This window comes from Lissotriton vulgaris, chromosome 6, assembly GCF_964263255.1.
Source record: "Lissotriton vulgaris chromosome 6, aLisVul1.2, whole genome shotgun sequence".
NCBI lineage: Eukaryota > Metazoa > Chordata > Amphibia > Caudata > Salamandridae > Lissotriton > Lissotriton vulgaris.
Genome location: NC_141694.1, coordinates 491363705 through 491377285, shown reverse-complemented (window position 1 = coordinate 491377285; position 13581 = coordinate 491363705). Strand labels below are relative to the sequence as shown.

At 37.0% G+C, this 13581-nt stretch overlaps 1 protein-coding gene across 13 annotated transcripts in view; it reads right to left on the bottom strand.

The window, feature by feature from the left end:
* The window catches only part of RIMS1 (regulating synaptic membrane exocytosis 1), a 1970833-nt gene that overhangs the window by 530309 nt on the left and 1426943 nt on the right, over positions 1 to 13581 (bottom strand). For 8 of the 13 annotated variants that reach the window (XM_086926488.1, XM_086926490.1, XM_086926492.1 and 5 more), the window contains one exon: positions 10450 to 10562. In XM_086926488.1, the coding sequence (XP_086782614.1) occupies positions 10450 to 10562 (113 nt within the window). Of the gene's footprint in view, positions 1 to 10449; positions 10563 to 13303; positions 13484 to 13581 lie in introns of all 13 variants that reach the window. The other 5 variants (XM_086926498.1, XM_086926484.1, XM_086926487.1 and 2 more) reach the window with 1 other exon arrangement.

The window sequence follows — 13581 nt, the reverse complement described above, 5'->3', positions numbered from 1 at the left end:
CTTTATCCTTTTTACGAGCTGTTTGGTTGTCTAGGAGAACAAGACCTGATTAATTGTATTAATGTTCACAGTTTTATGAGCAGATATACTGTTTGTTTTTATAATATATTATTGTCTTTTGATCTGTAGTCTTTAATGGTTATTTCATTTATTGAATAAAGATTTATATTCATTGATTGATTAGTACTACTATTTTTTTCCGCGCCCTTTTAGAGAAGCAAGACAATGCAGATAAACGTTTTCTTATAGACACTGAAATAAATAAAAATGATCTAAGTGACCTTGTTTGCAGCAAGACTGGCATCTTTCACTATTTATGCAATTATTGTGCTACCAGCATTTGAAAATGGTTTGACTGCAAACTGTATGGCATGAATTCCTGCTTCGTCCAGTCACAGTGGAGAAGCAAGGAGACAAATGCAAAGAATAAACATGCTGCTGGGAGAAAGGGTAATTTCAACAAACACTTATTAACCTGACTAAGGTAAAGATCACCATATTGTTTAACTACCTGAATATATATACTTGTGCAAGTGGTTTAAAATTCACAGGTGTGAATTCTGCTAGAACATTTTTCTGAATGAACACACATATTTTTATTCTTAGGAAAAGATATGTAAGTGACACAAAAATGCTTTTACCTGTACTGAATATGAATATTGCTAAATTGGTTACGTTTTGCAAAAGAGAATGATATGAAGACCTAAAGGGTAGTGCAGGATCCTATACAGGAATCCAGAGCATTGGCCAGAAAGCCTACTATCTTACTTCTGATTATATGGCCAGAAAGTACATAATAAAGCGTTATCTTTGCTGGGTTGTACCAAACTAACATTTCTAATGTATCAGTGCAGGGTTGGGCATTTTGGAATGATACAAGAAAGCACATGAGGTGAGCACTCATTTATCTTAGGTCATCTCAAGGTAAGCATAAGTTAGAGGCACTCCACAAACAGTGAGAAATGAATGTGTTGTGGCAAGGAAAAGGGGCTGAACATAAAATAGGTAGAGCAAAGCACACTTATCCACTATCTAACATACTGTATCTGCACCAACGTAGTTTTGTTTCTAAAAAGACAAACAATACCACTTAAATATTTGATGTCTACAACTTGTATACAGTCATAAACATTTTGAAAAGCTTATCACAATAAAAAATAGCATACCTAGAAATTAGTATATTATGAAATATAATGTGGGTTCTTTATAAATGCACCTTTAAATGAAACTTACTTTGAGTTTTAAATTGCACTACTTGAAGGTTTTAAGCTTGTCTCATGGCATACTCACTTGTCAATTGACAGGAAAACTGTTCACTGTATTTGATGGATCTTAAAATAAATTGTATAATTTACTGACATTCCCTTTAAAACTGTTTCATTATTTTACTTCTACATACCCTTTGTTCCCTTTTTGTTCTATTCCCGCAACATGTTTTGGCAAATACATAATATTTTTCAAACAGTGAAGTTTCCATAACAAGAATTTTTTTAAATTACAACTAGTTATTCTAAGATATTTTGGAGAAAACGAAACACAAAAATAGGCAAGAAGAGTATTGTGAAATGAGTGTGGCAAGAGGAATGTTTTGAGTACTGACTTCAAACAGAGGTACATAAACTTTAAAACAAAATTCCATATAACCTAAGGTTTTCCATATAGAACTCAAATGCATAGAACTTTATCTTTTGCATACAAAAGCAAGCATAAGATATTAGAACCAGAATTGATTTACAGCCACATTGTGTTAAGAAAACTCTATAATGTTCCTAACAATTTGTAGACTGTTAGCAAACCACAAGAAGACTCTCAAAGGGATTCATGCTCACACAAATGCAAAGTAATCAGTTTACTGTAACGCTAAAAAGCGGTGCTTAATATAATAGAATTATAATATATCTACTGAACTTCCCCCTTCACCTGCTTGACATTCACTGATGAGGTCCACAAGTGTCTTGGAATGCCCCAAAAAAGCTCTGAGTTATTATGCCAGGTTCTTGCAAGAGATGGTTATTTCATTTCATAACAAATGTGGTTACTGGCATTGCATTTACATCACATTTGTGTACACCAACATTAAATTCAAATGAAAACAGTAGTAATATGTATATTATCATTGTTGTGAATGCACATACTACTGGAAATTACACCATAATTCTATTTGTTTCCTCCAGAATCAGAGATATTGATATACTACAACGGATGTTAATATGCAATGTTGATGTAATAACACACTGGATTGCATGCTGAAACTTTATTGTGCACGTTCAATGATCATCTACAATGTCTGTACTCAGTATATAACAAAATCCTAATAAAAATGAAGTTACAAAAAATTATAATAATTCTACTTGTTTCCTATAATGTAAAAATAATGCAGGATTTCATGAGCAAACTTGAAATAATTATTCACAAAGAGAGGAGGGAGGTCTAAGGAGATTTAAAGAACTTCAAGGGTGAGCTCCCCAACCAATATATGTATCACATTCAAGAAAACCTTGGGGTTGAAGAACAAAAACTACTGGCAAAGGAAAACCCCCCGCTACAAATGAATATCCCTTCAAAAGAACAACATTTCTCACCCACCATAGGTGGCATGCTTCATTATTGGGTTTCCCCTTGTGCTCTGATACCTAGCCAAGGCAATGGCTACAACGCCCTCTCTGAGAAAGAGGAGCTCAGCAATGTTTTTGTGTAGAGGAGGGTATACTAAATACAACAGTGAGGAGAAGGAAGGTCCTTCTCCTACCTGGCCACCAAGACCTGGAATACCCTCCCGACCGACCTTCGCCTGACCCAAGACCACCTCTCCTTCAGGAAGAAACTCAAGACCTGGCTGTTCGAGCAGTAGCGGCACCCCACCCCGGGGGACGTGCGAGTTCAATTAAACTGCTGGTTCCTGGTGCTTCAAATAAGGTATACCATATGTGCCCAAAATGGGGGCCAGGATAAACGAGGTCATCCCAAGCCAGACGAAAAAGTGTACACTTATAAAACAGTTGGTATAAGAAAGGTTATAGGAAGCATAAAGTAGGTGCAGGCCCCAGTTATCAACAATATATTTGTCGAAAAGAAAAAAAAAGACTGGGGAATATCTAGATTGAAGGCGCCCATATTGCACCAACCCGCCCACATTTAAATGAGGTGGGACCACTGAAAAGTAAAAACAAAACTAGGCAGTCACACTTAAGGGGGGAGTGTTAAATGGGTTTCCGGTACTTAGTCAGAGAGAGTCTGGTATTCCTTTTTGGCCACAGGGGGAGGAGGACAAACCCAGCTTTCTGGCCACCATATAAGTACCAGGTGCTGTCTAAAGCAGGAACTGGTGTGTGTGTTCAGTTTCAGGGTGGCAGTGTCGCGTTGCGGTTACGTGGCCCAAATGATGTAATGATACCGATGTGACTGAGTCACTGAGTTCAATGGGAATTGTTGGCCCAAAAAGCGAACCCGGCATGATGGAGCGCATATACATGGTGGGGATGCTTGTGTTAAAAGGAAAATGTTGTACTAAGCCCAAATCAATGCTCCCAGGTGTATAGATATTTGGTTATGTGAACCAACCATGAATGATCATATTCAGCGTGACAGGTTTACTCACTGGGTATGTCTCAAAGAAGTTTAAACTCAGTGTTCCCATGTGTACAGACATATGGTTACGTGAACAATCCCTGAATTATCATATTCAGCACAACAGGTTAACTCACTGGGTATGTGTCAAGGAATTTTAAACTCATGCCAAGGCTTTTTGTAAAATATTAAATAGAGGGAGCCATCACAAGGGCTATGTTATGCCAGGGTGAGCATCACCAAAAGGGTGGCTCTATTATGCCACATAGGACCCTGATTGTGGCCTAGTGTCAGTTAGTATATGCTTGGGGTGACTATCTCACATCAGGGAATAGAGGTTTTAGTTTAGTCCTTCCCTATCACTACGTGACCTGCACATCCACTTCTGTTCCTTGATTAACAAAAAACTAGTGACATATGAGACAGAGGTAGGTATATTAGTTTGATCGAGCATTGTCTATTTTAGGTCCTTCACCTGATCCAAAAAGTGGTTGGAGAGTTTTGCTGCTTGTTGTTTTTACATCTTATGGTGCTCTTGTGTGCCATCGGGAAGAGTCTTAAGACCTGACTCTTTAAGACATAACCTTAGTACTTCTCTATTTTCTCTCAATCATTCAGCACTTTTCACCTTTGGCTGCAGGATGTTCGTCTACAAATGCCTAAATGCCTTTGGGTATTAGTTGCCCTATATAAATAAATAAATTATGTGAGTTTTCACCTTGTGTTTTGACATTCCAACTCAACGGAGGTTGTTGCAAGGGCAGGAGATTAAGTATATTACTTTCTCACTATTGCAATTGGTGTGCTGTCTGAGCTCCCATGGCTTGTTGGTACCAATGTCAATATCAGTTGTGTGTAGTATGCCTTATTTGAAACACAAAAAAAACAGCAGCTTACTTGAACCTGCACTTCCCCGTGGTTGCTCCCTCTCTTTGGACGGTCGGATTCACTCACTATTTTTTCATCCATTTCTGCTATAACTAAGGTCCTTTTGCACACTAGCTTAAAACCTTGTTTTGTGTGCGTAGACTTTTTCAGGTGTTTCTGTATATGTAGTATGCCTGGAAGAGTACTGGGTTTTGCCTTTTCTAAAACAATAGGTCACTCCTTATGAAATTTAGGTTGGTGAGTCACTCTGAGCAACATGCCAGGTTGAGGTGGGGCTTTTTCACCAACATTAACAGGTAACCCTTATTTTTTAAAAACTTTGATGCCAAAACTTGACCTTTTGTGACATTTTCCCTAATGCACCAATGGTTCGTTTTATGTATATAGACATGGTATGGCTGTTGTCCTTCTCTGGTTGGTTTCACAATGGAGCCACTGCAATTGTCTTATGTTTGACCTAGTCTTGCCCAATTTGTTATTAACTTTTCTTCATGTATACATTTTTCTAGGAACCACCAGTGAATCCACCACACTAAGACAAATGTACAGAATCACCGGATGTTTTTTTATATTTGGTATATCTTTTTCTACAATGATTTTATTATTTACACACATTGATCAGCAGCACTAACAAGTTGGTCCTGAAAAAAACACTCCACCTCTTTGTGAGTGTGAATAGGCTGAAACATTTTGACCACAGTTTGACACTAATTGTGGGTATAGTTTTTGCCGCAGTGCCCTGTTTTTCATTCTGGCCCAGGGATGCACAAATGAAGCATATTGTGTATCTTGGAGATAGTTTTACTATCACTTTTTCATTTGCTCTGCTATCCCCACCACCTTGAGCTCATCCCTGTGGTATTTAGTATACCCTCCTCTACACAAATAAAAATCTGAGCTCCTCTCTCTCAGAGAGGGGGTTGTAGCTCGACCGTGACTAGGTATCACAGCATGAGGAAAATCCCAATGATAAAGCATGCCAACTTTGGTGGATGAGGGATTCCTCTTTTTAAAGCGATTTCCCTTTGAAGCTAGGTTTTACCTTTGACAGCAGTTTTTTTTCTTTAGACCCAAGGGTTTCTTCATTGTGATATAAACTTGAAATAATCCACAATTAATTGTAGCTTGGCAAAAAAGGGGTAAAATGAAAATGTATTGTTTCACATCACTATTTAGTCATCCAGTCAATCAGTTTATTCTATAGATGATACAGTATGTTACACAACATCCACATCTTAGGTTTTAAAAATAACTTTTTTTTTAAAATACAAAGTCAACCAAGAAAGTACAAACCTCAACAGTGTTTTATTAGCAAGGAAGACAAGAAATACAAAATCACTCCACATGACAAGCAATTAACACAATGTTGAACAATAAGAATATATAATTGGATGCCTTGCCTTGCTAGAGTTTCAGATTTCAACTTTGCTTCTGCATTTCAGTATTTTGTCACAGTTCCCATAATTTGCAAATTATCACCACATACGCTTATTGACACTGCCTTAAATGCAAATCGTTTTCAAACTTAAGGAAATATGGTTTATACACCTCCTCCTACCCATTGATTTTCCTTCACCAAAACATGAACATAGCAACGTTTCCAGAAAAGAGCCACAAAGAGGGCAGCAGCCACAATTGACTGTTTAAAACTTTCTATAGCTATTATCCAAGTCACAAAGCAATTAGCATCTCAACCAACGAAAAGTATGCCTTACTATTAGCACAAGTGGAGTACATAAATATTTCTGTAAAATTGTATTTGCCATTCCAAAACCCTTTACACCTAGACCTAATTCAATCCTTGTCTTTAAGGAAAGAAATGATTTTAATTAGTCATTTACCCTAAGGTTACATGTGATTTAATCAAGCTTGTTTAACCATAAATGCAAAGTAGAAAAAATATATCACTCATGAAAGACCAATTCGAGGCTTTGGGTAATCCCTCTGGGGTTGCCTAAGGCAACAGCAGTATTTAATGTTAGCAGCCACTATTTGCAGCATTTTCCAGTCTTAGTTGGTAGTGTGAAGTATATTAAGGTAATAAAAAATTGTTGCCTTGTAATTCAACAGATCAAACCACCAGCAAGGGTCCATATATTAAAGGTGAATGTAGTTTTAGATTCACAATTATAAGTATCAGAGCTACAGTGTGAGTATGCTTTCTAGTACACAGCAACCTCAAGGCATATGTTATTGGTGTTGCTTTGATTTACATAGAATTATCCTGAGCTTTAGTACCAGCTCCAGATTCCTGTAAGATATCTTACCTAATGTTTGTAATTCGCAAAAAGATAGGTCTCACCCAAAAGGTCTACAAAATGTATCCTCAATATAACTGAACAAATCACATATGTTTCGAAGAAAGAGAAATACATACGTCTTTAACGTAATAAAATATATTACCAAAGATTCTGAGTCAAAAGGTCTACTGTAACAATGGCCCAGCCACAAACATGCATTCACGTTCACTTACAACATATAAACAATCTGAATGGATCTGGGGTTTTTAAACGAATTAATTTGCTTTTAAAGATACCGATTGACTGCTTTTGCAAAAAGTTGCATCAGGAATGCTACATTTTACAACAACTCAAAGAAAACTAGCACCTAACGTGAAACCCAAAAAGAAGTGTAGTTACTACCCATGAGTACGCATGTACTCTGATAATCTGATTTTGGCACAACATATAAGTAAAATAAATGTAAATGAATGCATTTCATAGGAAAAGCACAGTGAGAACAGAGAGAGGAATAGGCCTGCTTGAAATATATTTGTAATAAAGTGTGTCCAGCTTTGTTTTTGGAAGACCACAATTTCACACGGAATTAAGTATAATATATGATTATGTACATTATTATTATTTTGTTGGATACCCCTGTCTATTGTTCTTTTGGCACTGTCACTGAAATGAGTTTCAACAGCAAAATACAACCAGGTCTATTCAATTCGGAGACTTAATGTTCACATATATGGTAGCAATCATTTTCATCATCCATGCCACAGTAAAATAGGTACCTTGCTTACCCAAATGATTTTTCCACTAATGGACCAAGGTTACCACATTTATTGGAATATTTATACATTTTCTGTTTTTATTTACCATACCGGAAGTATAAAAATACTTTAGAATAATTACTGCCCTTTCATAAAATTAGAATTATTTTTTTTGATATGCAACTACTAAAAGATTAAATATATATATTTAATTTCACGTTGTGTCAAACTTTTGGTTAAAACTACAAGGACCAGAATCCTTAGCACACCATGTGACAGGAAATACTTTTGTGTTTGAAAAAAATGTGTTTAAATGTTTGTGGGTGTGGAATACCCAGTGATCGTGAGCAAGGTGGAGTGACACCGAAACGCGTAGATCTCTGCGCCTGTTGCCCTTTGAACGAAAGAAATAAAAAGGATTACTGTTTGAATCCAGGTTGGCTGTGCGACCCGTTGTTTTCCCTGCTGGGAGAAGTTGTGGCAATAAATAGCGGCTTGGTTCTGCCGCAGGATACCGCACATACGTGAGCGCTGCGCTAACTTCACGCTGTGGAGGTTATATATATATATATATATATATATATATATATATATATATATATATATATATATATATATATATATATATATATATATATATATATATATATATATATATATATATATATATATATAGTGGCAAAATCAAAGCACAGCGGTTCTTAACCTGTGGTCCGAGAACCCCAGGGAGTAAGCTAAGCTTACTCAGGGGACCTGTGACTGCTTAAAACATTAAACATTATGAGCAGATTAATAAAGTGCATAGAAATATAGAAGCAAAATTAAGAATTGAACATTTGAAAGTGTTTTCAGAGGCTAATTAAGTTGGTATCCTCAGATTGACTTGTGGGACTCTGCAAGCGTATCAAACAGAATATAGTATGGACAATGGTTTGTCTTAATTGAATTTAGAAAAGCTCCAACTTTTATTGTTTTATGGTGCAAATCATCTAAATTACTTAGGCCGTGGGCCCCAGCTTCCAGTCTTGCCTCAGTAGGGGTCCACAGATTCCAATGTTTATACAATGGGGATCCCCAGATTACAGAAATGATTAAGTGGGGATCCACTGATGTCAAAAGGTTCAGAACCACTGGTCTTGATTGTGTTTAGATTCAGTGTAGGTGCATTTATCTATTAACGGTATCCTGAAAATGTGTCATGAATCTGACCTTCCCAGAACCTACAATGAGTGACATGGCTCCACAGCACAGCTGAGACATACCAACATACCTTCAAAATGGGACCCTGGCAGTTACACAAACTCAATAATTAGAGACTTAGGGTCTGATTATGAGTTTGGCAGTCCACAGACCGCCAGACTCATGGTGGCAGGTCGGTGGTGGTCCAGCCACTGCCTCACAAGCGGTTTGGATACCCCATTATATGTTGGGTGGTCCAACTGCCATTTCAACTCAGCAGCCACCAGGGAACCACTGTTCCCTGGCCGTGGCACGGCAGTCAGGGCCTGAGTAATATGCTGGTGGTGCCACTGTGGCACCGCCAAGCGTATTATGACTTTCAGGGCTGCCAGCGGTGCCATGGAGGTCTTTCCTCCATGACAAGGCTGGCAGTACTGAAACTAAGGGGCCCTTAGAGGGCCCTGTGTTGTCCATTTGCATCGGGATGCATCCAGGAGGGACAACATGTTCACCCCATGTGCATGCACCCCAGTTCCTGCACTGCATGGACTTCATAGTCCATGCCGTGCAGGAATTGTTTCTGGTATGCCCATTGCAGTGCCCATTTTCAGAGGCATAGATGTAAGTATGCCAAAAACTGCCCGCAGACACGAGGACTCTTGTAATTTGATGAGCGGCCAACCATGGATTTGGCAGTGCAGGAGCGGTCTGACGGCCTGGCAGTGCGCTCCTGTAGCGCCAACCTCATAATCGGCCCAATATGTTAACATCGACATAATACAATCTTTACACGATGCTAGCTTATATGAATACCATTTTACAAATGACTCTCTAGTGTTGTAACTTCAGGAAAAACAACATTTAGGACAAAGCCTTAAAGTACCTAGCATGTGTGCCATTTTTTAATACTCATTTTGAAAAAGTGGTCAAAATTAGGGGTGTGCGAATATTTTGTAATTTGTTTTAGGTTAATTATGCAGCATTTTGGGAAAATATACAAAAGTACACTTTATTATTGAATATTTGTGAAAATGCAAATTCAGTGTTGCATTTTACAGTGAAATGCCTCCTGGCAACAATTGTTGATGCAAGGATGCATTTCGCATTAAAAAATGTGTGAAAACCACAACTGACACAAACAGCCACTCGCTTTCTGGTTGTTTGCCTTGTTCACGCGCTATCAATTTACCACCAACAGCAGAGTAATTAAGTGACATTGCATAATGACTTAATTTCAGGAATTTCCCTTAACAAGTGTAACAGGGAACTCTCGCATTTACGTGAATTACGCCAGCATAATTTAGATTTTGCTTGGGCCTAGTAAAACCAAAATTCAGTAAGTGTATACAATCTAGCAACGCAACATAGTGGCACTTTATATGACTTTAGTTGAAAGTAACAGAAAATATGTTGAAACAGTGATTCATATTTTAGTGTATTTGTTCCCACATCCTCTGATGATTTCATTATTTGAGGCAAAGTACTTATAACTTTCATATAACACCGCAGTGACAGTGAAGAAACAGGCAACAATTAAGTAAGCAAAAAACAAGGTAAACATATATGTACTGCACTGAGCACTTGCATACAATAAAACGCCACAGACATTGCATCAGGGACATGGAAGTTCCATTATTTCCATATCAAAAGGTAACCGTTACACTTAAGCAATGAAATAAAGCAGACAAAAACAATTGGCAAATACATTAGTGCAATGACAGAAGGAATATTCATAAATCAAAAATTATGAAATATCGAAAATCACCAAAATGTATTATTAGTGAAACACTAAAGTGTTCAAATGTATCGTTATGTGGTACCTTGTTCTATGCTATTGCTCCGCACTGGAACCTGTGGAAGTTGCCTTCCTCTACGATTGCTGTAGGAAGAATTTCCCGAAGATGACTGCAATGTATTTCCCTGTTGGTGTATTCTGCAGATGGAAGCATAATTAATACAGTGTGTGAATGTTTTTTTCTTTATAAATATATATGCTCATGAGCATTGCATTATGGCTTTATGAAAAGAAATGCACATATCGTTGCATGCATTGCAAAAACAGTGAAGTCAGTGAAGTCAGTATAATTACAAATACAATTTGCCAGTGTGATTCTCATGAATTTTGACATTGAGAACCACTACACTGAAAGGCATAAGCAGAAATGTGTCTTACTTGTGGGTAAGAAAGAACATACAGTAACTTTTGAAAGAAAATGTTACATTTTATTTTTTTATCTAAATGTGTACAATTAATGAACTGAAATTTCAGAACAATTTCAGTTTGGCACTGTCCCTTTCACTCCACCTGTTAATTTACTGCAACTACCTATTGTAATGTACAGTCACCTGCCCCCAATGTTGCAAGCAGTGCAATATAAACCCATTATTTCCGCAGTTTCAGAGGTAACTTTTATGATATCAGTTCTTTGTTCCCTGATACTTCTCTTGTTATCTTTCTTCTTCTGTTCTAACACATTATTAAGAACCCTGACTCGAAAGGAAGATCCTGCTCTAAAGTCGTCTATGGGGAAATCGCAGCGAGAAGTTGGCCAATTATCTGTTTATTGGTAAGAGAGGGCATTTGATTAGCTTCGGCATGCTGAGTTCCTACATCTTGATTGCATCAACTCTTGCATGCTCTTGAAATACATTTAAACAGAGTGGTATTAGTTAGAAAGCAAAAATCGCCTCTAAATTATCTGTGTGAACAAAAGATGAAGACTGGAGCATAATTAATCCTGATTGCACACAAAAGAAATCACCTCAGTCACATTTTGACATTTTTTATCAACATATGATCATTCTTACCTCCTCTAGACTCCACTCTTAATATTGGCTTCAAAATACAATGTAGTTTATCTTAGTTCTTTTTGCAGTTATATTAATCTATTCTTAATAACAGAGTATGGCCTTAAACTTTGACAAAACGCATGCATATATATCAGTGTGTCTAAGTGATCTGAAAATTATATTTTCTATGTACTAATTACATTTTAGGAGTCAGGAAAGTTTTTTCGACTACTTAAATGGGATTCCAAAGCAGTTTGTAGGCACCCCTTTCAAATACTACATCAGTAGCTGATGTATCTATTTATTTGACTAAAATTGTGGTCACAAAACTTTGGAATTTCACTGACACCTCAAAGGATGTGGTAATGCATTCGCAGATGGGAAGAAGTCCCAACCCTTTGTGAATGTAAAGAAAAAGTTTGTTGAGAGTAGGCAAAGGTCCAAGTGTCTACTGACAACTCTTAAACATACTTTCAAAATGTGAACTTTTTTTTAAAGCATCCCTGTTTTCTTTAAGAAAAAATAGCTGCATTTAAAAGAGTTTGCAAGTGTAAAAGAAATCAAAAAACATGGTGGCCTGCTGGCCCCACCAGGCTTCCACCGCTTAGATGGCCACCAATCGTAGTGAGTTACAATTTGTGCCTTCCTTATTAATATTCATGAGGCAGGCCAGATTATGACCAACAAGAATTCGTAATTTTAACAACTAAACTTTTAACATATTGGTCAGTTCCTAAAATTCTTTACTGACAGTAAAAATACTAGTGCCAAATTGCAAAAAGTATATTGCAACCGGTAAGTAAATTGCACATCTGCCCCATAATCATTTCTGAACTCATTTGTCCTCCCTTAGCAGTGGATATTTTAACTTGTTCACAAGATATATTTAATTTATGGAATGCTTATGGTGCTATATGGAACAGTATGTAAAACAGGGATGTGTCTGCCAAAGAACTTTATATTCTTATATGAAAATATTATAAATCATGTATTCTCTAATATTTCTGGTAGTAAAAATACAAAATACCAAAAAAGTAAAACTCAACAGTTTCCACAAACCTCTTAAGCGTTAATTACTCATAAATAAATGAAATTTCTCCTGTGTGTGTACAAGAGCTCTTTTTATTCACTTACTAAAATATTTCAAGCCCAATGACCAATCAACTCATATTCCCTAACTAAGCTAAATAAACGGGGAAACATGTTGCATGCCTGCCTCAAAGACAATTCCCATGACTTATTCTTTGGATTCTTGATCAGTGAGTATTTGTCCACTGTTTTGTAACTTCTAACTACTGAGCAGATCATGCACTAGGATGCCACAAGAAACACATACAATGCAGAGTATATGGAAGTTTCTTTTACACTATCTGTTGTACTTTAGAGTGTGAGTACAATTGAAATATCATAACATGATGTGGTTTATACTAAGGTATCAACTAAGATTTACCTGTTAAGAAAAGTACAAATACGTAGGTATATGTTAACACTTTAAAAATTATGAATTAAAAATACTGTTTATAACTGTGGCTAAAACAATAATCCAGCTCATGAATATATTTTTCACAGTGTTGCTTATTAAAAGCATTTTATAAACACAATATTTAAACAGTTATCCATCAAATAGAAAACACAAGCAATGGAAGGACACACTGCAATAAATACAGAGAATGAAAAATGCTTTCAATGAATCTTTCTGTATGAGATGCTGCCAGTTGAAGAAGGGATAAGGTAGATATGATGGTGGTGTGATTATTATGAAGGAAAACATCACCACACCACAGTGACAGCAAGCGTGACTGCACTGTACACTCGAGGAGGTACAACACTACACAGACATCTGGAAGGCAGTACATGAGCACAGTGCTGTACAAGTAATAGCACCTTCTTGGAAGTGGAGATGGTGGCGTCGACACTCCTGTAGCTAGGTGATGTATTGAGCACACGTGTTTGACACTAGAAGGCTCACTTGACCTTGAGCGAGTGTAGTATTTTCCCCTAAAGCTTTGCTGATAGGATGTTCTTGGGGCTGCGTGTGCCCTTCTATAATGACTTGGTAGTACTCTATAACATTAGAGTCAAAAAAGATTTTTGAGTCAACGGCCCAAAATCAAATTTTTTTCTCCTATGGAGAAACCTATAAGAGCAAAATACACAGTATC